The sequence below is a fragment of the Corvus cornix genome, chromosome 4 (assembly GCF_000738735.6).
Source record: "Corvus cornix cornix isolate S_Up_H32 chromosome 4, ASM73873v5, whole genome shotgun sequence".
NCBI classification, from domain to species: Eukaryota; Metazoa; Chordata; class Aves; order Passeriformes; family Corvidae; genus Corvus; species Corvus cornix.
This window is the reverse complement of record NC_046334.1, coordinates 64,077,329-64,103,408: the sequence shown is the minus strand read 5'-3', so window position 1 is coordinate 64,103,408 and position 26,080 is coordinate 64,077,329. Positions and strand designations below refer to the sequence as shown.

The 26,080-nt window shown below is 36.5% G+C and overlaps 1 protein-coding gene across 3 annotated transcripts in view; it reads left to right on the top strand.

Moving 5' to 3' along the window:
- HTT (huntingtin) overlaps window positions 1–26,080 on the top strand; it is a 78,735-nt gene that overhangs the window by 17,881 nt on the left and 34,774 nt on the right. For all 3 annotated transcript variants that reach the window (XM_039550440.1, XM_039550439.1, XM_039550438.1), the window contains 26 exons: window positions 1,694–1,774; window positions 2,147–2,511; window positions 4,333–4,456; window positions 4,745–4,863; window positions 5,770–5,881; window positions 6,433–6,573; window positions 7,229–7,387; window positions 7,485–7,582; window positions 9,102–9,241; window positions 10,070–10,133; window positions 10,538–10,638; window positions 12,131–12,277; window positions 13,334–13,454; window positions 13,698–13,774; window positions 15,974–16,125; window positions 16,528–16,730; window positions 17,559–17,685; window positions 18,357–18,484; window positions 19,156–19,266; window positions 19,829–19,906; window positions 20,370–20,593; window positions 21,109–21,187; window positions 21,315–21,476; window positions 22,393–22,448; window positions 23,234–23,382; window positions 24,052–24,188. In XM_039550440.1, coding sequence (XP_039406374.1) covers window positions 1,694–1,774; window positions 2,147–2,511; window positions 4,333–4,456; window positions 4,745–4,863; window positions 5,770–5,881; window positions 6,433–6,573; window positions 7,229–7,387; window positions 7,485–7,582; window positions 9,102–9,241; window positions 10,070–10,133; window positions 10,538–10,638; window positions 12,131–12,277; window positions 13,334–13,454; window positions 13,698–13,774; window positions 15,974–16,125; window positions 16,528–16,730; window positions 17,559–17,685; window positions 18,357–18,484; window positions 19,156–19,266; window positions 19,829–19,906; window positions 20,370–20,593; window positions 21,109–21,187; window positions 21,315–21,476; window positions 22,393–22,448; window positions 23,234–23,382; window positions 24,052–24,188 — 3,455 coding nt within the window. The remainder of the gene's footprint in view (window positions 1–1,693; window positions 1,775–2,146; window positions 2,512–4,332; window positions 4,457–4,744; window positions 4,864–5,769; window positions 5,882–6,432; window positions 6,574–7,228; window positions 7,388–7,484; window positions 7,583–9,101; window positions 9,242–10,069; window positions 10,134–10,537; window positions 10,639–12,130; window positions 12,278–13,333; window positions 13,455–13,697; window positions 13,775–15,973; window positions 16,126–16,527; window positions 16,731–17,558; window positions 17,686–18,356; window positions 18,485–19,155; window positions 19,267–19,828; window positions 19,907–20,369; window positions 20,594–21,108; window positions 21,188–21,314; window positions 21,477–22,392; window positions 22,449–23,233; window positions 23,383–24,051; window positions 24,189–26,080) is intronic.

Sequence of the window (26,080 nt, the reverse complement as noted above, 5' to 3'; positions counted from 1 at the left end):
TGCTCCTTTGTGTGTAGGGGTGTAAAGTGAGGCTGATCTGCAGAAATCTCTGTGTTCCACATCTTTGCAATCTTACTGCATTAGACCAACTTCAGTTCTGAGCATCTGGCTTGCATTGGTTTGTTTATGTTTCAGCTTCAGAAGATTATTTGCAAAAAAGGCTGAAAACTCCTTTTGAAATCAAAGCCCATGTTTTGAAAGCAACTTAACTGTTTTTTTTTATCATCAAATAGTGGGAAAGTATCCTGCTGAGTGTGTTATATACTCATTTAAGCATACAAAGCCTAATGTGCCTAATGACTGTTTTTCAGTGTTCTTATCCTTTCACTTTCTTTTAGAAATGGTCAGCTGTGGAAAGCAGAACATCATCCTGGTTTGTTTCAGTGAAATGGATGCAAATGTGCGAAATAATTGGGAAGAATATATTATATTTCATGCTTTTTGTTGGGAACTCCTAGAATGATTTTACTGATTCATTCATAGGAGTGTGTAGTTCTCAATTACTGTTACTTTATATAGAAGGTATATGGAAATGCCATGGTTACTTTTCTGCCTTATTTACAGGTTTGAGTATCATAAAACATGTTTTTCAGAGGAAGATAATTCTACAGTGGTACTACTATGAATGAAAGAACTTGAGAAAAAGAAATTAATACAAAAGCGTATTAATGCTTTTTTACCCCCAGATAACTTGAATAAGGTACAAAGGAATTCACCCAGAGTTATCCCAACATTAGTATCTTGCATTATAAATCTTAAACTGCCAGTGCATCTTGGTAGTCTAAGCAAAATGGTCCTTCTCATAGCAGTTACTGTGAATCCCTCTGTCTCAGCAAGGGACTTGCAACATCTAGAAGGATGGGCTTAGTAGCTCCCTCTGCACTCTGTCCCATGGACAGACTTTTCAGTACAGTTGTGTCCTTGGTTGGCTTCCAGGCAGTGTGCATTTGCAGGTATCTTTCTCTTTCCACTGCCTGTAATTTAAGTAGATAATGTTCTGTGAGTAAGAGAACTCTGTAGTGGTTGGGTTATGTCAGTAGTTGTTTTCGAGTTTCTTATGGCAAAAGCCTCTCTGAAGATTTCTTGCTTTAGTAATCCTTAGCTCTCAGTGTTGTCCATGGTTCATCACCCTGTCCCACTTGTGTTGTCTTGTGCTTCTAGTCTGCACTGCTCTTCCCCCTGGGCATTTTCTGTTCTGTTATCTCTGGAGTTCCAAGCAGCCTTTGATAAGTTTTGTAGCCTTAAGGAGGAAGAGGTTATTTATTCTATTACTTGTGGTGCATTAATGCCCTTCAGAGTTGAGGGCAGACATCCAGATGCCAGTTATCCAGTCCTTAGGAGTAGCACATACTTGATGAAATTAATGAGATTGTAAACGTAGTCCACAAAAAAAAAACCTAGAAGTAATAAGATTGTAGGTAGTTTCCTGAATGGTTACGCTGGTAAATAAGATTACTTAACTCTGTTTCCTTGTCACTGCTGCCTGTTTCTTTCCTGATGAATTAGCGAGGGACTGGATGTGCATTCTATTCATTCCCTTATTTTTTCATCTGTTGCCTGTCATAGCTATGAAAAATTATTTGGATAAACTTTTTAAAAAACAGATTTCACATCTAACTGACTTCAACTGTTGAACACTTCAAGCTGACTATAATTTTTGAAAACTAAAGGTTTTTCTTATATCACTTCTCAGGTAAAGTACTTCTTGGTGAAGAAGAGAGCTTGGATGATGATTCTGAAACCCGATCTGATGTCAGTGCTGCATCGTTTGCAGGTACCTGCCTTTCTCTTTAGCAGTGCAGTCAGCTAATACATTCTGTTATTGCTCTATGTAAATTGTGTAAATGATGTGTTATGGTCATGAGGAAGTGTATGGGCATTCAAAAGACATGGTAGCAAAACTGAAACCATAAATACTGCTGAGTATAAAACTTAATGAAGTTGACTGCATTCTGTTTTTAATGGGAGTTACTGGCAGAGATAGGGTGACATCTTAGAAGATGCCTATTTTCCTACCTATAGTTTAACAGTTTGGTTACATGCTTTCCTTAGCTAGCTTAATATGTGGTTTAATCTTTGGGTTCATGCTGAGAGGGAAATAGAATTTCAAACACTGGATTGATTCATAAATGCCTGTGTTTTGCAGCTTCTGTGAAGGGTGAGATAACCAGTGAACTGGCTTCTTCATCAGGTGTGTCGACAGCTGGGTCAGCGGGGAGCTCAGCCGCTGATGCCACAGGACACGACATCATCACAGAGCAGCCCCGTTCCCAGCATACGCTGCAGTCAGACTCTGTAGACCTAGCCAGCTGTGATTTGACAAGTACAGCTACTGAAGGGGAAGATGATGAAGTACTTAGTCGAAGCTCCAGCCAGATCAGTGCTGTCCAGTCAGATGCCACTATGGATTTGAATGATGGCACACAGGCTTCCTCACCAATTAGTGATAGCTCTCAGACTACTACAGAAGGTCCAGACTCTGCTGTAACCCCTTCGGACAGCTCTGAAATTGTAAGTGTGCAGCGGGCAGAGGGGGGATCTCCTTCTGCCAAGGGTCCCGACATATCTCAGAGCTCTTCCATGGAGGGCCCAGACTTGGATTCGTCTCCTTACTCATCTTCTACTTTTCAGTCCTCAGCTAGTAACAGAGGAAAGGTCAGCAGCTCACACCTCTGTTGGAGAGCTTGACCTCCTTTTAACACTTTCACTTTAGCAATAATGAAAAACTAGAAAGCTGTAATCAGTTTGTTCTCTGGGTACGTCATGGGAAAGCATTACAAATTTTGCTCACTGAAAGAATGGCAGCATCAAAGTCCTGACATAAATATATTCTCTTAGTAATATATCCTTAATTTTGTGTAGATATATTAATAATTGTTTTGGTGCAGGAGGGTTAATGGAAGTGTTAAAGGGTGAACAGTTTATTTGGAATGATAAAGGAATATTTTTGGAACATAATGCTTCACACTGCCTTCTGCCTGTGCTTTTACACTTGGCAACACAAGTCATCATCTTTTTTTTTCCTTTTTATTCCATCGTAAGGATTTCTCCTATAATGGGCAAATACTGCATGATTTACTAATGTAGCAGTTACATATCTAATAAACACCTGAAATGTGCATACAGTATAGCTATTTTGAGACATTTTTCTCTCTTGGGCAATTGTATTGTGAGGTTGTAATAAAACCAGCAAAAATACAATTACTGGAAGCCAGAGCAGAAAATGCAAAAGGGGGAAAATTTAGAACTTTTTAAGACTTTTTCAAACATTATCAAACTTTTGACTCTAGTTTTCTGATAGTAACTTTGGAAGAGTAATAGTCTCTTAGCACTGCAAAAAATAGAAAACTTATAATTACGGTAAGAAAATACTTCTGCAAGTGTGAGGATTCAAGAACCAAAGGAGTGATGATAATTGCTGTCTGAATTAAAGGTAGTGAATGAAGGTAGTGCAGAGGCCACAGTGAGCAGGCATTTATTGACAAGGTGTGTTTATTGATGCGTTTATGCAAATTCTTGTCAGACTGTTCCATATGTCTGTTTGCATACTGTTTACAAGCAGTAATTACATGTAAAATTATCTTTTTTAATTGACAGACTAAATAGCTGTCCAAGTTACTGACACACAAGCTTTTTAATGAACAATTTCCAGGTGCTTATGAAGACAGGAAGAAACTGAAGAAGTGTCCTATTTTCTGATAAAATTAGTGAAATTGGTTTTTTTTCTATTGTTGATTGTTATGATTAATTTTTATGGTTATTTTTCTGTATACCTACTGCCTATATATTGCCTTGGTTCCAAGGGTCAAACTCTCTTCCAGACGAGTCCATTTTAGTAGTCTCTGGTTTTGAATGAAGAAATTAAAATACTTTATACTTATTTGTCCTTTCTTGTTCTACACTGTGTTCTCAGTTTGACTTCACATATCCAGGACAATTTAGGTTATGGGGGAGTTTGACAGCAAGAGCCAAGTTCAGTTTGTGGCAGTAAAGGTGTTGGTTGTAATTTGTAACTGCTGAGAGAGAGACATTTGTGATGAAGAAACAAGGGGAGCTGCAGGGGAGCAATGGACAGAGAGATCCAGTTTGTTCCTGTTAATAGCCAAGTTCATGGCTCAGCTGGGAGACTCTCAGATGGAACTATGGCCTCCAATAGCCCCAGTGCTGCCGGAGGAGGGGAAGTGCTTTGGGCCTTGCATGCAGCTGGACACTGATGTTTATAAGGCTCATATTTGCTTTCAGATCATTTCTAGATTACTAACACTGCATGTTTCAGATTTAATACTCTGTGTAAAGGTAAGTTATTTTAAGTCCTGTCCTTGCACTGTGTAGGTTTTGGAGGGTGCTGAAGGACAGTATTCTGGAATGCAAATTGGGCAGCTACAGGATGAGGAAGATGAAGCTGCAAATATTCTCCAAGATGATTCATCAGAGTCCTTCAGAAATTCTTCTCTTGGTAAGTTGATAAATACAAGGGGGGGGCCAGACTGGTGACACCATTAAGACAGGTGTTCAGGTGCATCTGCACTTCCAAGGGAATGGAGACTCATGTATGGATATGAATGGATATGAAAAGCAAATAACTAGATTGATACGTAAAATAAAGAATATATTTCAACACATGTAACCAATCACTTGTTTTGATCACTGCTGATTTATTTTTTATGTTTGTATAATTAAGTTTAATTAAAGTGCTTTTAGTTTGTATCTGAAATGGTATTTCATGAATTGCCCTTTTCTAAAGCTCTTCAGCAGCCTCACCTGCTGAAAACTATGAGCCATAGTAGGCAGCCCTCTGATAGCAGTGTGGATCGATTTATATCGAAAGAAGATGCAGCAGATGCTGGTGATCATGAGAACAAGGTGAGAAGTGGTCAGTTTTAAAGTTTAAAACAATGAAGTTTAAAAAAAACCCCTAAAATTACAGTTATGATGAAGTAAATTACTGGAAAGCATGTATATGTGATGTGCCTTGTTACAGGTCAAAGTAACTAAGGTTGCATAGGGAATCTGAGTTAGAGCCTGAATTTCATTTAACGTAAGGTGAATTCATAAATGGTGGTATCTTAAACGCAATCACCAGCAAAGCCATACCAGAACACACTGCTGAGAACACAAACCCTTTTTGTCTGTGTATTAGTAGGCTACACTGTTACTTTATTGCTTGAAATATCTTTGTGCTGGTTGCTTCCTGTGTAGGTAACTTCATGATCTTCTCAGGTGTTAGTCTTTGAGCCTTGTGCCATTCTAACTACAAGTTACTGATTTCCTCTTTTTTGACTTTACCTTTGGACTTTGTTCTGAGCTGGGGCAAAAGTTTCATTTGTGGCAGGCAGAATTAGATCAGCTTGGACTATTGGGGAATTCTAAATGTGAAACTACAGAAAACTGTGAGTCTTCTTTGGGAACAACTAGGAAATAATATGCTTTTCATACAAAGTTTCCAAAGTGTGATGGCAACAAGTAGTTTAGCACGCTCTTCAGATGCAAACAGCAAGTCTAGGTAGTTTAGAAAAATCTGCAATATAGTGTTTCTGTAATAAAATTGAACCAGCTCTGATACTGGGTATAAACTTCCCCAGAGCATTACATTTTGAGGCCTTTTTTTGGAAGATATATTAAACTATATATGAATATTATATATTCATTTTGTGTTAAACTTTACACATTTGAGGATGTGCAGTATTTCTAAATCTTGTTGTGCTTAATATTTTATTTCAATGAAGATTAATTTTTCTCTGTATAAACGTTGTGATTTGCCTTCAATAGCCCTCCAGGGTAAAGGGGGACATAGGGCACTATACTGACAGAGACTGTGCTCCTTTGGTGCACTGCGTCAGGCTGCTGTCAGCTTCCTTCCTGCTCACTGGGGACAAAGGAGGTACGTTTGTCTTTGAGGTTCATTGGTTTTCTGTGTCTCTTCATGTACAAAGTTGGAAATACGATCAGTTTGCTTTGTCTTGGTTTTCATCTCACTTTATTGGAAATATTGGAGGTTTTTCTGTGGCAGTCCCTAAGCACCACATCTACATGGTTTTTAAATACTTCCAGGGATGGGGACTTAACCACATTCCTGTCATGGTGTATGACTGATTTAAGATGTTTGGTTTTTTCCCTTTTCTAAACTCTTACTTGCTCATGTACCCATATAATGTATTGGTTTTGGAAGGAAGTGATCTGGAAGTATGTTAAGGCTGTATTTGAATATTTCAAGTATATTTCAAATACAGTTTATTTGAGGAAGGCAAAAAAGCAGCCATATATCTCTGCTGCCTCTGATAAACTGGAACTGCTTGCTCTGCCTTCATATTTTTGTCCATGCTAATTTATTTTATATAGTGTTATTTTATATAGTGTTTTTAATTAAATCTAAAACAATTGTGGGAGCTTTTAAATGCCTTCCTTTTATTAATTTTTATTTCTTCCCCGCAGCTTTAGTTCCTGATAGAGATGTGAGAGTCAGTGTAAAAGCCTTGGCAGTAAGTTGTGTTGGAGCAGCCGTTGCACTTCACCCTGAATCTTTCTTCAGCAAACTGTATAAAACACCCCTGGAGGCAATGGGAGAAGAGTATGGTATGTTGCGGTTCACATATTCCATTTTAATAGTGTGTTTGGGTTCCCAAATCAGTGAGGCAGCAACTACACTGAAAACTCCAGATCCAGTTTAGTATTTGAGAGCAAATATTGCACAAATTGGAATGAACGTGCTGTGTGTGTGGTGAGGTATATTTTTTGTAGTAAGATTTAAGTTTCAGTGTATGAACTTGTAGAGCTTCTGACAAGTTGAAGCTGTTTTAAAACAATTAGTATGTAGAAGGGGTTTGTTTATTTTACAAATGTTTTCTTCTAATTTAGTTCAGTCCTTCTTATAGATGGTTTCTAAGCCATTAGGTTTGTTTTTACAAATGAATCGCAGGGACCTGGAGTGTGCGGCTGGTATGATATATTGACCAAAATGCTTCTTAGATTTCCCCAGAGCATTTTGTTTACAGTTGAAATTAATCACTAGTGTTTATATATGTGATTGTTGGTTTGAATGGTGTGATTGATCTGTATGTAGATTGCTTGCACAGAAAGATCTCAAAAAGGGAGAACTATGGTGGACGTATTTTGGATGTGCTGATATTGATTGTCCAATAGTTGAGACCTCCACTGAAACATTTTTAGGAATCAGTAAGGTCCAATACTAGTATTTTTAAAATAAAGTAGTTGTAACTTACTTTCTTAGAGGAGCAATATGTATCGGACATTCTGAACTACATTGACCATGGAGATCCCCAGATTAGAGGAGCTACGGCCATTCTCTGTGGAACAATTGTCAACTCCATTCTAATTAAATCCCGCTTTGATGTGGAAAAATGGCTAATAAATGTCAGAAGCTCAACAGGTAACAATTTATTTTAGGGGTGTCTTTTTGTTCTTTTTGTCTTCTAATGTAACATAGCAATGTTTCATTGCTTTTTTTTTTTTTTTTTTTTTTTTAGGAAATCTCTTTTCCTTGATAGACTGCATACCTCTGTTACAGAAAACATTGAAAGATGAGTCCTCTGTTACTTGCAAACTGGCTTGTACAGCTGTGAGGGTAAGCAGTAGGAATTTATTTGCACCACCATAGATCACAGGGTTGTGATTCATTACTGGGATCCTGCTATGCGCAGATGTATAAACATGGAGCAAAAAATGATTTCTTCCCTAAGAACTTTATTGGCACAGAAATGGAGGAATATACAGATAGAAAATAATTATGTGGTTAGGTCATGTAGCATTATAACCTAATTGTGATATTTCTCATGAGAAATGTAAACGTTACATTAACCAACAGTAGGATGAGTGCGTTAGCTAGAAAGGCTATGAAGGCTAAACAGGGAAGTGTGAACATACAATGCCTGGTTGTAGCCTGTATTTGGAGAACGAAAATTAAATGTGAAAAATGACAGGTAAAATAGTGATTATTTTCTGAAATAATAATTTTAAAAGTGGGGAAAGTCTCAGGAAAGCAAGCAGTTCAAATTGGGTGAAAGATCCTGTAGGCAGTTGTTAAAATAGAGATGACAGCTGAACTGGTGAGTGGAACTTAGAGTATGTGAATTTTTATTTCTGTAATAAAATCTGTGGAAGGTGTTTGGTGAAAAAGCAGAGGGGTGAAGAAGTGAGCTTTCTTTGAGGGTTTTTCCAATAAAGTAGAACACAGACAAATTGTAGGTTGAGGGAAATTCTTCTGTCAAGGAGAGGCACAAGGTGGCTGATGATTGCAGTTTAAAGACCAGTGAGGCAAAGCATAAATTTTAGTAAAATGTAGCTTGTGTATGGAAATTAGGATTTTATATGCAGAGAGGAGGGGCTTGTGATACAGCTGAGGAAAGGAAGTCCAACTAGGTAAATGTGGCTGTCTTTTTAACCTTCTGTTCAGCAATCTTCATGTTTTTGTATAGTGATTTCATGTGTGATTATACTTGTGATAATGGCTTTTTAGAAAGCTTCACCAGAACTGTTCAGTTCAGGCAGCTTAATACTAGTCAACTTTTGTTCTTTCTTTTTCTCAGTACCTAATGTAGCCTGACTTTATACATTTTGGCAGAAATGTTATGTCCTTTGGGATGTTAATCCTCAAACAAGAAAGTACATTTTGTGTAGTTAAATAAGACATGGAAGTGTGGAGTTCTGTAACTTTTTCCAAAGATCACACATTGTGCCTATAGCTGAACTTTCAAATATGGACGTATGGCTTTTTCAGAAACTTTGGAAATCAGAACCAGGTGTCTAAAAATACCCTGTGGGAATTAGGAGACTGTTTTTGAACAGATCAAAATATAATGCATGGAGTGTTTAAGCCCTGTGAGCCTTCTTTTGGAGGATTGCCCTCTGATCTCTGAGGCCTGCATTCCTCTCCAAAGTTTAACTGCAGCATCAGGTTTTAGCAGTTCACATGAAGATGGTGTTCTAGCCTTGTAAAGTACCTAGCTCTGGTACTTCCTCCTAGCTCTTATGCAATAATTTTTTAGTATTCTAAATAAAACAGATTGGGTTTTTTTGGTCACTTTCATTCTGCTATTCGGAGAACCTCTTCTGTAATGTAACTGAAAGTTGTTTTTTCTTCTCAGCATTGCATCATGAGCTTATGCAGTAGCAGTTACAGTGAACTAGGTTTGCAATTGATTGTTGACCTCCTAACTCTGAAGAACAGTTCATACTGGCTTGTAAGGACAGAACTTCTGGAAACACTTGCAGAGGTAGATTTTCGGTGAGTGTTTGTATTTTCCGTGGATGTAATAGCTGAAGTGCAGAGAAGTATAGGAAACTGGAACTGTAATGGAGAAATTTCTTCTGAAGCATTAATGGGTTTCATAAAACTAATTCAGATCAGTCAATCCTGTATGAATTCCTTTGTCAAGCTGCTACTGACTTCACAACCAAGCCCAATCCTAGAGACACTGTATAGGAGTTTTTAGTTCATTGGTCTGTTGTATAAAGTCTTCTGTAAATGTGTGATCAGAGAGGGACCACATAATTTGGAATCTAGCTTAGTTTTTCCATCAAGTTATGTGTATTTTTAAAGAGAAAGTCCCTAACTTGTTGTCTGTTGTTAGCTCTCTGTAGTCACTCAGTTTCTGTTAATACTGAAATAAAGGTGACTCGAGTTCTTTTTCTTGCTTTCCATCATTCTCTATTGGTTCTTCCAAGCTGAAAGACAAAAGATGTTTATATGAAAATTCTTCAAGCTATCCTTAGTCATACAAAAGTGGACTCTTTGTGAATAGTTTTGGAATGGGTTACTGTCTTTTCAAAATAGTCCGATTGTTCTGTGCATGGGTAAAAAATACAATTATAATAATGGTCTTTAAATAATGGGGTTTTTTTAACAGAAGGACTGTTTTTCTTTGGTTACACTAGCCAGATAGTAGGTTAGCAAATAGCTTACCTTTTCTAAAGGTTGCAAAAAATGTTTACTACTTACATTTTCACTACAGTGGTGTTTTTAAAAAAACAAACAAAAAGAACACTCAGAGCACTGAAGGGAGAAATAACCCACAAGGTTAACTAATGTCCTCTAAATTCTGTTTTATCATAGGCTAGTCAGCTTCTTGGAAGGAAAAACTGAGAGCTTGCACAGAGGTATTCATCATTATACTGGTGTAAGTAAATTATTCAATCAGTATATTGTGTTTCTGAATTAAGGTACCAGTGCAATGTCATCACTTGTTTTTAAATTCTGTCAACACTTATAGCTGTTGTATTTTTTGTGTAAATAGACTCATGTTGTAAAACTTACTACAACTGGGAATATCCTTAGTATGGAGATTCAGGTATCTTAGCATTCTCTGGTGCATGTGTTTTGTGGTTTGGTTTTTTTTTTTTAACTTTAAAAAAATGGGCATTTGTGTAGTTAGTTAATGTGATTGACAATGTTAAGGTAAAGATGGTCTTTTCCAGACTTGTATGACAGATGAATTCTCACTTGTTAACTCTCTTCTAGCAGTATGCTCAAATGATGAAAATGTTCAGTGAGCTTTATTTACTGTGCTAACTTCTTTTCTAGCTATTAAAACTTCAGGAGAGAGTACTTGAAAATGTTGTAATAAGTCTGCTTGGAGATGAAGATCCAAGAGTGAGACACGTGGCTGCAGCTTCATTAATGAGGTATATGTGGCATTTTTATTTATAGGAAAAAAAAAAGTAGAAAGATGCTTGCATATTGATGTGTACCTATAACTAAAACAAACATTTGGGTGTTTTTAATATATTTGTTTAAAAGAGAGATAGGAAACAAATGCATCTTTATGGTACCTGGAACATGCATCATTCTGACTCATCAGGCAATTGTACTTTGCTTTCTTTTAGCAATCCAATTACATTTAACTTTATTACATTCTGAGGGTCAGTTGCAGCTTCCTCAGAATATTTTTCTTCATGCTTAAGTGGTTTGTTCAGTATCCAGTGGCTGATCAACTTAAAATGTTGCAATTCTACAGATTTGTCCAAAATCCCAACCATTATAGTTTTAACATACATAGTCATACACAGTGTATCTTAAAACTTCCATGCTCACTGATTATAGTGCAGCAGCTAAATTTGTTTGCAAAGTACTTGTTTGCTGTGACCTGCTGCAATTATAGCTGCTGTACAGATAAATGCAGCAAAGGGTAGGGATTGGTTGGTAGTTTGTTTATTAGAATTCATAGACTTAAATTTTATGTTTAAAGAAGTTGGGAGCATGTAATACTAAATTCCTGGTATATTTTATTATCAGAGGAGTTTCTTTCCTAGTGTTTTCATACTATTAATTGCTGTCCAGTCATAATAACAAATAAAGTACAACAAAACCTTTAAAGTTCTGACATTTAAAAGTGTTTATATTGCCAAAGCAGCTCAGCAGAGGAATCATGAACTGTTGCATCATAGAGTTGTTGCTTTTATTAAGGGACTTGATTTTGAAATGGAGTTACCTTATTAACTGAATGGTAATAAGTTGAAGATTTTTTCTATCTTCATGCTGACTTAGTGAGAGGAGGTGTGTTAAGATTGGAAAAGACTTAACTGCCCAAGAAAGCTACTACAAGCTTGCAGAAAGCCCTCGAAACATTCAGTATGGACGTTCATTGGAAGTACTCTCACTGAAATTACAAAAACGTGTACAGTAGTTTTTCACTTTTACATAAGTTGAGAATATTGTTGTTCAAGAAGACTGGATTTGATTTTATGTTTACATTTTGCTGCGTAGAAATCAGATGGTGAAAAATTACTCTTTTCAGGTAAAAATTACTTTTCAGTTGATACAGATATTCATGGGGAAAATATCTGGGGAGACAAGGGAACAGCAAGAGAAAAGTACTCTATGGGAGTGTTTGTTGTAGTATGTATAGGGAGGTATCTCCAGAGGAGATTTTTTTTTAAATTAGCATATGTCTGGAGTAGTTCCTTTTTCCTGACTTAAGCTCCTTGATTGTAATGAGGAGCAGTTACATAAAAATGAATTCAGCTTAATGAGTTTCTCTAACAGCTTTTATTTACAGTTTGATATGCGTAATTAACATATGTAGCTTGCTGAACTGTCTATTAAATGTACTTTAAATTGGGTGTTAAATAATATCTGAATAATAATTTTTATTTTTGACATTTAATTTTCTCTCAGGCTTGTTCCAAAGCTGTTTTATAACTGTGATCAAGGACAGGCTGACCCAGTTGTGGCAGTAGCACGAGACCAAAGCAGTGTCTACCTGAAACTCCTCATGCATGAAACGCAGCCCCCATCTCACTTTGCAGTGAGCACTATCACCAGGTGTGTTATCTATCTGGCCTTGCTTCAAAAGGAATGGAGAGCCAAATTTCGCTTTCAAGTGTATAGAATTGTAGTTAAATCCTCCAAATCCATGTGCTTATGAATTCTTGTTCTAGTCTGTAGGAGCACCTGTAGTAGTTTTAAGCTCCACAGAAACAGACTCATGTTTAAAGAATACGCTGTGAGTTACTGATGATGCACTCACACATTGAGAGTCATTGTTTTGAGATAGTTTTTTTCCTCTCCATCCTGAATTCACCCTACTTGTCCATTAAATTGGACAGATAGGTGCAGCTTTTCAAGCTAATTGTATGTATGTTACGCTTCTTCAGATATGTTAATCCAGATTTATAGCTCTCCACATCCTATTTAATGATTGTGATTGCAGAAGGCTGTACTCCCTTTATAATTTAAAAATAAATTCTAGTTTTGATAGTGTGATCTTGTATTTTTGCTGCCAACTATACTTTTTCTGTCTTACAGACAGTATGAGTTGTATATATTTATAGGGGCTGTTTGCTTCTATCAGTTTGTCATACAAGTTTTAATTATATACCTTTCTGATACATGATCTTGATCATGTCACTTAAGATACATACTGTAGTATGGAGCAATAGAACTTTGGGGATTCAGTGTTAATCTGGATAGAAAGTAGACTTTTTCTACAGTAAAAATCCAAAGTTTGTGACATGCAGAAATGCAACATGCAAAAATGTTGAATGGATTTGAGCAACAGCAAAGACTAATGTTAAATTTGTGGTCATTTCTCAAGTATCTAGTTAGATATTGACAGCTGATCTACTATTTCAGCTTGCTAACAAAGAGGTTTTATTTATAAATTAAATAGCATTTACTAATACAACCTCAAAAACATTACAATACAACATGGTATTTAGACTATTCTCTGGTTTTTTTATGTTCTAAGTGGTCTGTGAAATACATAATAGTAATTTAACCTTAAATACTTAAGTATATAAGTAATAAAATTAATCATTTTTGATTGGGATGGGGTTTTCTAAGTACATGTTTTAGTGGATATAAATGTTTTTATTTCAGAACATACAGAGGTTACAATATGCTGCAAAGTCCAACAGATATCACTATGGAAAACAACCTTTCAAGGGTTATTGCAGCAATTTCCCATGCATTGACAATATCCACTACAAGAGCACTTACGGTGAGTTTTCTTGTATGTGAGTTTTTGTACATATGAGTTTCTTTGAGTTTCCTTGCTGTGGTGGCAGACTTCTTTTTTTGCACGCTTGCTTTATTTTTTTATTGTTTCCTGGCTATATTTGTATCTGCAGCTTTTGTTCTGTGATAATGGCAGTATAATAGATTTAATTCTAACTCCTAAGGTGCCATGTTGCTAACTCTTCATGTGGTGAAACTAATTCAGTTCTTGGTGTTTACTTTTCAGTTTGGCTGCTGTGAAGCTTTGTGTCTTCTCTCCACAACATTTCCAGTCTGCACCTGGAGTGTGGGATGGCACTGTGGGTATGTTCCCTCTTTTGTTAATCAAGCTTCTGAAACTCAGATTTGTGAAACAGAAGTGGACTTACTTAGGCATTGGAAGTCCTGGTTTAGGTACATGCTGTTAAGCTTATTTCAGCAGTTCTTTAAGAACTTTATACAGAATACAGCACATTATAACTTCACGTTGTCTGGCTATTAAGGGCCAGCACTTTGTCATCCCTGGGACCACAGTGTCTGTCACAGGGATTGGTTGCAACTGATCTAATAGAAAGATAGTCATCATCTATGAAATATGATATAGGAGAAAATTTTCCATGCTCTTGAAAGAATGTTTATATTTGGGATATTGTATTTTGTAGTATCTCTTTAAAATATGAACATTATCATTTTCACCTTGATTTCATGTTTATGTTGAAAAATGGTGAGTCAAGGAAGCTGGTTCATCTTGGCTTCTATAATAAATTTAAATTGTTCTCATTTGGCACACTGAGTGGGAACAGCAAATGGGGTATCTGTAATACATAAGTGTTAATGTGGGTAATACATGATATTGCTTACATTTTGAAGAGTTTCTTCAGAATGAAAATGTACATGTGGCAGCCTAAAAGCTTTGATTTTGCCTCTGATTATTACTGCTGTGCCATGTGTGCTGTGAAAGTAGCTACTGGAAATGCGCACATGTGGAGCTGTTTGGTTTTTAAATAGGTTTAACATAATTTGTGTTGATTTTCTTTGTTGCTGTCATTGTCTCTCTTATTCTATTCAACTGCAAAATTTTATCTTACTTTAAAAAACAAAATAAAACCCAACCCCAAAAAAAACCCAGCTGTCCCTCAGCTGCTTTTCTTGTCAACAGGCCTTTGCTTCCCTTGCTGGCCCTAAGTGTGGTGTGCTCTGTATATGTAGAAGGTGTCTTGAACAATAGGTCCAGTGTTAAAAAATGAAGTAATTCAGGATGTGAGCAGTGCTTAGCTGGAAAATAAAATCAGTATATCTTTCTTCCCTTTTACCCAGCCTAAAAATACTTTTTTAAAAGATATATCTAATATTTTTGAGTGATCCAATGACATAGCCCTTTGCTCTTTCCTCTGATTCCTTCTTTACAAATTTTTGGCCAATGTTTATACAAGTTTGGATTGTAATCTTATTTTTGTGGAATGATACAGACATTTGTCATTCTGGATAATAAGAATATAATAACATGGATAGTAACATGAGAATTTTGTCAGAATTCCTTCCCATCTTAAGTATTGTTTTTCTTACGATTAAGAAGTTATTGGAACTGCTGCATTCCAACCCTGTACTTAATCCAGCATGGGTTAAGTCATGGATTTCTAACCGTATGTGAAGTAAATAACAGTTGCCTCTGAAAATACTTCAAAAAAACTAAAGGAAGGCTCTGTAAATTACCTTTGGATCTTTATCAAAATAATAGCTATACTTAGTGTAAATCTGATTTTCTGAAATTCCTGTGGTTGTGTTAGACCAGAGTGACTATATTAGAAGATTTTAATTATTTTAAATTAAAAAACATTTTGAAATATTCCCAGATTCCCTTAATTTAGAGGTTGCGTAAAGTCTTTTCCTGAAAGAAGCTGAAGTATTTAGGTCTTTCAGCTTTGAAGTGATGTGTGTAATTCACAGAGTATTCTGCCCGACATCTTCTGGTGATCTCTGCCTGCTCTTTCTTAAACTTGACTTCTGTGGGAAAATGTGGTCTTATAATTATTATCAAGGAAAATACAGAATGCAGCAGAAAATTACCATCTTGGATAGTGTTCACTCAAAAAATATAGAGGATTTGATGGAATGCAGTTGTTTGATTAATTCCTTGTCACTTTAAAGCAATATCTTGTTACATTGGAATACTGTAGCTAATGTCTCCCATCCCTACCTTGCATATACACAAAACTTAACTGAAGATAGTTCAAGACTGTAGTGTTTAGCAAATAAATACAGCATTCCTTAGTTTGTCAGTAGATGTCACTATAGCCTTGATATTGGCTATTAAAAAAGAAGGTAATGGCTCTTAAAGAAACCAGAGTATTGTGAGGTCTCTGCTGCAAATGGGTTTTCAAAGTTGTATTTGAGTGCTAACTGTGTATTTCTGTAGCACAGATTTCATTTTATTAGCCATCTATTTGACTGTTGGTTTTCTCAAGACTTTTAATTTGCCAAAAAGGGGGAAAAAGTCATGACATTCCAAAATTAAACTTCCAGTGTTTCCCAGCCAAGTTCTTCAGATGAAGCTCAGAAGGGCTGCACCATTGGTATGGCTGGCTTGGTCTTGTCTCTCCTTTCATCAGCATGGTTCCCACTGGACCTCTCAGCACATCAGGATGCTTTGATTTTGACTGGAAACTTGCTTGCAGGTAAGGCTGGATAAGAGAAGTAGGATTGTCCTAGTATTTTTACCATTAGCATTAGAAGGCCCGTATCTCACTCTCTTCTGATTGTATGCCATGAAAAACTTGCAGGATTAAGCAGAAGAAATAAAGAGGGAAATTGCACCCAGGAGGTTTGAAGAGAAACTGCCTCTTTGTTGCTAACTTGCAGATTTCCTCCTGTTGCCAAAGGCCACTTGCAGTATGCTTAGTACAAGCTGGGTACAAAGAACTCAGATTTTGTTGGTTTTGTTTTAAACTGTGCAGCTACTCCTGGCTTTGAAATTCTGATTGAATTTCTGTTCATACAGAGACAGTATAACCATATATGCCTCTAAAATTTTTTGGTGCTTAATTCCAAATTTTGTCTTCTATTTCCTGAAATTGCAGCAAGTGCTCCCAAGTGCTTAAAGAATCCCTGGAGTGCTGAAGAAGATTCAAACCAAGGTGCTGCTAAGCAGGAGGAACCCTGGCCAGCTCTGGCAGATCGAGCGCTTGTCACTTTAGTAGAACAGCTCTTTTCTCATCTGCTGAAGGTCATTAATATTTGTGCACATGTAATGGATGATGTTGCTCCTGGTCCAGCAGTAAAGGTATATATTAAAAATAAATAAATAAAATTATGTGACTTAAATACTGTTGTGCTATAGACTTCTTCATGTTTTAGACTTGATACAGGTAAGTATCTAATTCCTTGATAATATGACTCCACTCTGTGTAGTAAAGCAAGTACCATACAAAAAAACATATTTTTCTTCCACATAACAGATCTTTCTTTAGTTTTGCAGTGTTTAAAATATTACCCTAAATTTTGAGTCTTTTGTTCCTGCTGACTTTAGTTGAAACATTAATTCAGTTAGGAGTATATAGAGTAAGTGGAGTATTGGATTGCATACTCTGGGAAATGTGTTGACTTTTGGGTTGGTTGGCTGGTTGTAATGCACTGAGCTCCTTTTGGGGCTAAAAATAACTCTTTTATCTTCTGAATATCCTGTAAAATATTTTGACTTCTGAAACAGCTTATATGAGGTACTTCCAGGTTTGGGGGTTTTTGAGGCATATATATTTAGAGACTGATTTAGAAACTCTTAAGACAATATTATTAAGATCAGTAATTTCTTCATATTTTAAAAATGTGTGAATATAATTTTGGCACTCCTTTATCTGGAATCAAAAGAAACTCTACTCATTGAGCTCTGATTTCGTCTCATTGGCCTGTGCTGAAGTTGAAAATAAAGCAGGGAATATATTAAACTATTTCCTTTTCACACAGGAAATTCATGTCCTGAACCTGAAACATTTTAATTTAACTGACAGTCAAATAAAGGGGAGTTAAAACAAAAGAAGTATATGCTTGTATTGTGTAGAAGAAGAAAAACTACTTGTGCTTACAAAACTAATAAAGCTTCTTTTAATTCTAGGCAGCATTACCTTCTCTCACAAACCCACCTTCTCTTAGTCCGATTCGGAGGAAGGGGAAAGAGAGGGAGTCTGTGGAACAGGCATCTGTGCCAATGAGCCCTAAAAAGAGTGGTGAAGCAAGTCCAGGTAGGCACATCACTCCTGATAACCCTTCTGTCTACCAGCCCCCCACACCGTGTTGTTGCAGCAGAGAGAGAAGAAGTAAAACTGAGTAACCTTCCTGGAGTTTCAGTTCAAGAGGCTGGCAGAGTACTGCATTGGTGGAAGGCAGCTGTGGGTGGAGGCCTTTTTACTGTTATGGTTTTTATGAAAATTAACTGTACTTTTCAGAACCAAAGCATTGCTGAATCCTTTTCCTCACTTTTTCTGAATCTACTCAGCTATTGACTAAAGTAATTCTTACACGTATGTTACTTAAAAGAAATTTGGAAGTTGCTTTCCAGCTTTTGGCAGGAGTGGCTTACATTGCTTTTGGAAATGACATTCTGAGTCTTGAAACCTTTTCTTTTCTTTTCTTAGTAATTAATGAAGGAAACACGTGTTAATTCTGTTTTGTAAGTTGTACATGCACTTCAGTACTAAGCCTTCTGGGTTAGTTTCTCTCACCACAGCAGGCTGGACTGTTGGAATGCTGTTCATTTTCCAGTTGTGCACAGTGTGTTTCGGCAGTTTGGAATATGCATGTGGATTGAAAAAATCATGCTCTTTAATAATGCAGATGTGGTAAATTATGTTATGTATATGTCATGAGCAACCTAGAAAAGGCATATGGTGCTAATCTATGGTATTCTTTTAAGCTTCTAGGCAAGCTGATGCTGCAGGGCCTGTTCCAACAAGTAAATCATCTTCAGTAGGAAGCTTTTATCATCTTCCATCATACCTCAAGTTGTATGATGTCTTGAAAGCAACCCATGCTAATTATAAGGTACTGCATGATATTGTTTGATTGAATTGCAATGGGGTTGGATAATCACTTTGTTTTTTTAAACAGGCTCTGCCTCTGTCAACTCATTTACCTATATAAACAGTTTATATTAAGAAAGATCACAACTGCCACCAATAAAAACAAAAACTGTCCAAACAAGAACTGATGATAGGCATTGTCACCCTATTGCTTGTTTCTCTGCTGTTACTATTTCTGTTACCAAATGACTTTTTGCTGGCTTGGTAGTGCCAGATAGATTCCCATGTCTGTTCTCTCTGCACTTTATTCCAGGATGGGGAAGCTTTTTCCTCATTAATTCAGGCGACAGAAGATGCATTCCTTAGAGAGTTGGTCATCTCTATGTACACTTCAAAGACTGTGTTCTTGTTACACCTACTGTGTTTATCAGAAATGCATTATCCAGCTTCATTACTTGTCAACATCCTAGGCCTTCCTCAAGCTAGAAGATCCCTTCCTTTTTCTTAGTCAAAATGGAGTCCTGCCTTTCCAGCAATGCATAAGGCAGTCTAAGCTGTCAGTGGTGTTGGCTGAAATACACTGAAATTTTATACAAGAGATCATTTTGTGTCAATACCCACTTCTTCCAGTAACTTGTATCTCCTTGTCAAGTAATTGTTAAGAAAATCTGTGGTTTTATTTTCTGGGAACAGGTTACTTTGGATCTCCAGAACACTAATGAGAAGTTCGGATGTTTCTTACGGTCTGCCTTAGATGTTCTCTCTCAAATCTTGGAACTTGCTACTCTTCAGGACATTGGAAAGGTATAAGACTTGTTTGTCTTTTCTTTTGTAGTTAATTTGTCCAATATCCATGGTCCTTACTGGAAGAAAGCACATACCACTGATTTCAAAATTGCTGCTCTTCAAAGGGGGAGTGCAGTCCTATAGGTGTTGTGCTTCCACAAAGTTGAGTAAAGTGCTAAAGCAGATTTTCCAGGTTAAATTGCTGCTGTTGAAAACCGGAATAATTTTTTACTTTTTAAATTTCACGTGGTGATTCTTTTTTCTAGCCAAATGGTTTACCTTCAGTCATTCCCTGTATTCATATGTTTAAATATGCAAAATGTCAGAAGATGTATTGCCCTCCTCCCTCTCCTGTGTCTTGATATTTTTTTCTCCTTAACTGTGGTGTTAGACATTGTAGTATTTTAAGATTAGGAGGAAAATACTGAATTTTTATTTCTTTATCTAATTCCATGATTTCCCTTAAGTTAGTGTAGTTTTACTTAGTACAAAAACCTGTGCTACTGAGGAATTTTCACTGTTATCTTTTATATAATCCAGAAAAACACAATTTAATGCACTTGTTTTTCTGATTTTTTAGTGTGTAGAAGAAATTTTGGGATATCTAAAATCATGTTTCAACAGAGAACCAACAATGGCAACAGTGTGTGTACAGCAGGTAAGGAGGTATTTTTGTATGTGTTACTTGAAAGTTAATCCTGATGTCCTTTGGCTGTCAATTGGATACTAAGACTGGCCATGCTTTTAAGGGAAGTGGTATGAGAAAACCTTGCCCACATGGAGCAAAAAGAGCATATTTTCTTCCATTTTCATGACTTCTGTAACTTCATCCTATCTGAATAATATAGTATTTTCTTTACCTGCTTCCAATTCACAGAACTATTTTAGCTAATGTTTAGAAAACAAGCTTGTTTCCTACCTTACTGAAAGTGTTCTTTAGCCAGTTAACTGCATCAGAAAAACCTGGAAAAGCAAAGAACTGCTTTACTGATGGATATGCAGACTTCCAGTTAAATATTTAGGTTCAAACCATCAAAGGTTGTTTATGGTGAGAGGCAAGTCAGGGTTTTTTCCCCTGAAATTTTAACTTTTCTTCTTTTCCTTCCACTTTACTTCTCTAGCTGTTGAAAACGTTGTTTGGGACAAATCTGGCTTCTCAGTATGATGGCTTGTCTTCAAACCCCAGCAAAGCTCAAGGCAAAGCTCAGCGCTTGGGTTCCTCCAGTCTGAGGCCTGGCCTCTACCACTATTGCTTCATGGCACCGTACACACACTTCACACAGGCCCTTGCTGATGCCAGTCTGAGGAACATGGTTCAGGCTGAGCAGGAGCACGATGCTTCAGGGTAACTTTCTTCACTTACAATGTTAACTTGAACTAGAGTTTCTTGTTTGTGTTTTTCATAAATGTGAGTATCATTGGGGTGCTGTGTAACTTGAAACGATAGACTTAAGCAGAGTAGCTTGTCTTGGTGAGGACATCCTGAATGCAGTTATCACTAATGTGCTTTCCAAAGCAAGGTTAAGTCATTAAAATGGATATCATTGGAGTTTTTAAAAAACATCATAGTTTTAAATGCTTGTATTCAAAAGTATATCATTAATTTCTAAATACAGCAAATGGTCAATATGTTAAAGGAAAGCCAAAAGGATAACTAAGCAAAGACTAGAAAATCTTTCTCTGATCAAAGTGTTTCATAGGCTGTCTCTCTGCTCTTTGGATTTACTAAGATTCTTGAAGCAGTCAAGTAGATTACGAGAAATTTGCCTTGGGAAAGTAAAATGCATTTAAGGGCAGTATGTATGTTATTTTTTTGTTTTTTAATGTGTGTGGGGTTTTTTTGTATTTTTTTTGTAACAGATGGTTTGATGTGCTGCAGAAAGTTTCTACACAGCTGAAAACTAGTATTTCCAGTGCAGCAAAACATCGTGCTGATAAGGTATCTGTATTTTCCTGAAAGAGCTGTACCTTAGATTTAAAACATTTTTCCTCCTTTTAAAACTAATTTGGCTTTGAATCAGAAACCTGTTCAGATGTTAGATTACTTTAAAATCTCTCTATTACAGAATGCTATTCACAATCACATTCGTTTATTTGAACCCCTTGTCATAAAAGCATTGAAACAATACACAACAACAACGTCAGTACAGCTGCAGAGACAAGTTCTAGACTTGCTTGCTCAACTGGTTCAGCTGCGAGTTAACTACTGTCTTCTGGATTCAGATCAGGTTGGTACCTCGCCACATTTGCAAATTGTCATACAGGGATCTCACCAGTGGGCTCAATGAACACTTGCAGCAAAAATACTTCCAGTGGTCCATTTGTTGTACAGTAAGTGAAAACAAAGGCGTAAAGGAGGGTGAGATTTCCACCTCCCCCCACCCGCCCAGCCACAAATAGCTTCAGACTTCTGGGGTTTTTTGCATGTAAATGTAAATTTCTGAGTTCTGTAACAACAATTTAAGAACTGCTCACAAGATTGACTTCAGGAATAAAAAGATGTGGACAATACAGACAGTTTTATTAAATAAAACTTCATTTACAAATGGAAATACCTTCTCCCATACTGAGAGTATGGACTTTCTTATGACTGATAATGAGCATCATGGTTGACAGCTATTGTTTGATGTTAATGGCAGTGAGGGGAGCTAGTGGCAAACACAGTAGTCTGTGTAGTTGTCCATACAAGCAGTGAATCTGTAACATAAAATTGTAAGTGGTTTACTTAGAAGTGTTTTATTTACTACAGTGTTTTCAGGTCTATAAACTAGTGTGGCTTGCAATACTTAACTTTTCTGTACGTTCATACAGAGATAATTCTTTTAAATACATAAGTACTTTGGATTTTATCTGGTTTAGATTTTTGGCTGATTCTTAACTACTTGACTGTAATACCTCAAATATTCCATGAGTGAAAGATTAAGTTAGACTTAAAAATACATGGACTATAGGTAAAACTTGGCATAAGTTCATGCAAGCTGTAATAAGCTGTAACATCAACAGGATTCTCTGTCTTTTGTAACTGCAGAAGGAACATTTCATAACGTAGTGCAAATGATTTTCAGTGCCTGTCTATAACTGTCAAAATGATTTCAAATGGGAATTAATGTCTCTGTTCTGATGCACACTTTATTCTCTCTTTAGGTGTTTATTGGATTTGTGCTAAAGCAATTTGAATACATTGAAGTAGGACAGTTCAGGTATGAAATTAGCAAAGATCCTTTCAACAGTGAGGGTTTGGAACTCTCTTGTTCTGAAACAAGTAATGATTAGATCTGCTGGTTATTTCTGCCTTATGAGAAAGGGAGAGTTCCCTTCTGGGAAATGTGCTTGTTTATTCTCTGGCTCCAGTGGTAACCCTTTCAGATGCTTTAGGTTCCATGTGACTGAAGAAGTCAGGAAGTAACATGGGAAATAATAATAATCTGAAACTGTGTTGTTCTGTTTCTCCATTTTGGTATTGTAAACCCATTCCTTTGGGATCTCCTGCCAAAGCTATGCTTTCAGAAATCAGTATTTCATTCCTAGATTCGATTGCTTAAGGGAGAGCTACTTCTTCCTATTGTGGATTCAGAGTGAATCTATATGTCTTCTGGTCACCTGGTACACATTGTGTAGGACCTAATTGATCATAAGCAAGCCATTGAAACTTTCATTGTCAGTTATTTCTGTTTTTTCTCACACTTGAGTTTTAATGAAGAGAGAAGTTGTTCTTTTGCTCTGTGGATCTTGTACAGAAATAATCTAATATGCATTAGACAGTATATTATAATATTAGTAAGTGTGATGGTCAAAGCTTGAAAGAAATCCCTGTGAAAAAAACCCTTAGTACAAAACAGGGCACAAAAATTTTGGTAATATTATATGAAACCAGAACAACACATTCTTCAAAAAAACCCTGACTGTAAAAAGATGAAAGATGAGTTTTACTGAACAAAGTTGTGCAATTCAAACTTGACACTTTAATTTTTTGTTTTGTTTTCAGGGAATCTGAAGCAATTATTCCTAATATCTTCTTTTTCCTGGTGTTGCTATCTTATGAGCGGTATCATTCCAAACAGATAATTGGAATTCCAAAGATCATTCAGCTGTGTGATGGTATCATGGCCAGTGGGAGGAAAGCTGTTACACATGGTAATTCTAAAACAAAAATTTATTAAAAATTAATTATTTAAAAAAGAAAGAAAGAAAAAAGGCATCAACGCTTATTAGTAATAGTTGAACAATGAAACCACTGTTGACTTCTAAACTATAGAAAACTGTTACTGTACTGAGTGTTCCAGAAGACACCAGCTTTTAAATTTTTAAGACATGAAATACTTCTCACTTAATTCCTTCAGAAAGTTTATTATATCATACTAACACTCCAGCCCCACATTTTCCATTGTTCATAATTACAACAAAGCTTTTATTTGAAACTTTATTCAGTAATAAGTTCACAACTTAGCAGTATGTTCAAGGCTTTGATTTTAATTTTTGGTCCACTTCCCTTCTACTTTTAGCCTTTAAGTAGAAGCATCTTTATCATGCTTTCCAGTGATTCTGCTGAGAATTACTTTATAAACATATCTTTTTTAGCTCTGTGAGAACGGGCGAATGTGTCCATAATTTAAAATTTCTACAAGAAGTAAAATAATAGCCATCATTATGCACAATAAATATGGGGTTTGTGGGTTTTTAGCTATGGGTAAAACCTTTAATGAACTAGAGCCCAGTTTACTTTTAGTCACTGAACTGTTAGTTCAAGAAATCACTGCTCAGGAGTGATTCTAAACATGCTAAAACAAATACATCTCATTTCAGCAATACCGGCTCTGCAACCCATTGTTCATGATCTCTTTGTGTTAAGAGGAACAAATAAAGCTGATGCTGGAAAAGAACTGGAAACCCAGAAGGAGGTTGTAGTATCAATGCTGCTGAGACTTATCCAGTACCATCAGGTAGGAGAGGAGGATGAAGGGTCCCTCTTTGTGGTCTGTGAAAGGGTAACATTGCTGTGACTGCTAAAAGTGCTTCAGACAATATTGATGGTTTTCTATACAAAACTGGAGTAGCTGGACTCTGTGGTATCTTTCCTTATAGAGAGAGTATGCAAAGATTTTTAAGGCTATGGGAAAGGTTCTACACTACAAATCAGTATTTCAAGTCAAGTAACATATCTGTAGAATTGCGTAGTCAAGCCTAGAAAACAAAGCACTAAAAAACTCCAGTTAGGATCATGATCTTGGCTGTATTGCAGACAGAATAAACAGAAGGTTGGTGGAAGAGAAGAAACTTAAAAGAATGGGAGTAAAATGGAAAAGGAGACAAGTTTAAAATTAGGAAAGATGCTGCACAGAGATGATTTAGGTATTGCTGTACAATAACATTATCTTGAATAACACTTACTTGAACAAGGTAATGACACTGGTAATTAGGTATTTGTTATGACTTACTACTTTGACCCAGACCTCACGAGTCTGGAAAACATGTTTCTGCTTTGTAGGAGTATAACAATGACTTTCTTCAATACACTATGTTTTAAAGAAAAACATAAAAGTAATTTTAAGAGATGTGACATGATCAACATGGGATCTTACTGCTTATTGAGGTGCTTAACAAACCTAATGTGCCTTTCTTTCATAATGTGAAAATGCAGTTCTAGTGTATGCTAATGTAAGCACTGTATTTTCTGAAAAAAGTCAGCACATCTTGTCAAAATAATTTGTTAGAACTGCGTGTTCAGATTGGGGTAATTTTGTGTATCCACATTTTCTTTTGAATTTGTAGTTTTATAATCATAAAATGACTAATATAACTATATGAAATGACACTCTGTAGACACATGATGTGAAATAGTGAATAACTTTTTGTTACATAAGGTACTGCAATTGCTGGCAGATCCCCTTCTGACACACTTAACCTATTAAAGACCACCCATGCACTGCTCTTCCCACACCATCCCATTTGTAAGTCTTATTCTGCACTGTTCTTCTGGTGCAATACGTATGACCCAACCCTGGGCTGTTCTGTTGTTCCCTGGCTGTGGCTGGGATGGTCTGCAGTGGTTTCCCTGGGCATTTGAGAGGTTCAGAGAGCTGCAGCCCTCAACTTCTCTCTGTTACAAGTGCAGCTGCCACCCATGGAGCTCCAGAGTTAAGTCATTCAGCCTGGAATTGCTCCTGTCTCCTCTCTCATGATAAAACCTTTTGGGAAGAAAGTCACCTGGGAACCTCCCTCTCTCTAATCTGAACTACCTGAGTTTGCTTTACAAGTGCTCTATCTTGTTTTCTGAAATAGATTCTTCTGTCCCCCTTGCCAGTCCATATATTAACATTCTTGCTTGCTGTGTCTCTTCTCTGCCAGTCCTTCATAATGTGGTCTCTATAACCCATAACACATTCAGCTACCAGAAGTGCTCCTTGCTTGGTGTGCTCCATTATGTTGTCTCTTAAAACTTTTATATGAAAGTGACATATCTCAGGTGAATGAGCCCCATAAATATGTCTATTTTGTTTCCTTGACCAAATCTAAACTTTATTGGACCTAGAGTCAAGACAGAGTATACATATGGAAAATTACTCTCTTTCTTCCTCCCCTTTTTATTGAAAATGTGATGTGGTATTTAGATTGATGATTCTTTTTCCAGTTGTTTGAGTAGTCTTTTGACAAATACCATTTAAAAAGTACAAAGCAAACTTTTTTTTTCCTAATTTATGAAAGCAACTGGAAAATTCTTTAAAAACCACTGCCAAGAACCTTGTAACTAAGAACAGGCTTCTAACCTGAAAATGGCGTTTTTAAAAATTATGTGAGATTTCTCACGTAAATTTTTTTAGTCTTTTGTCTATTT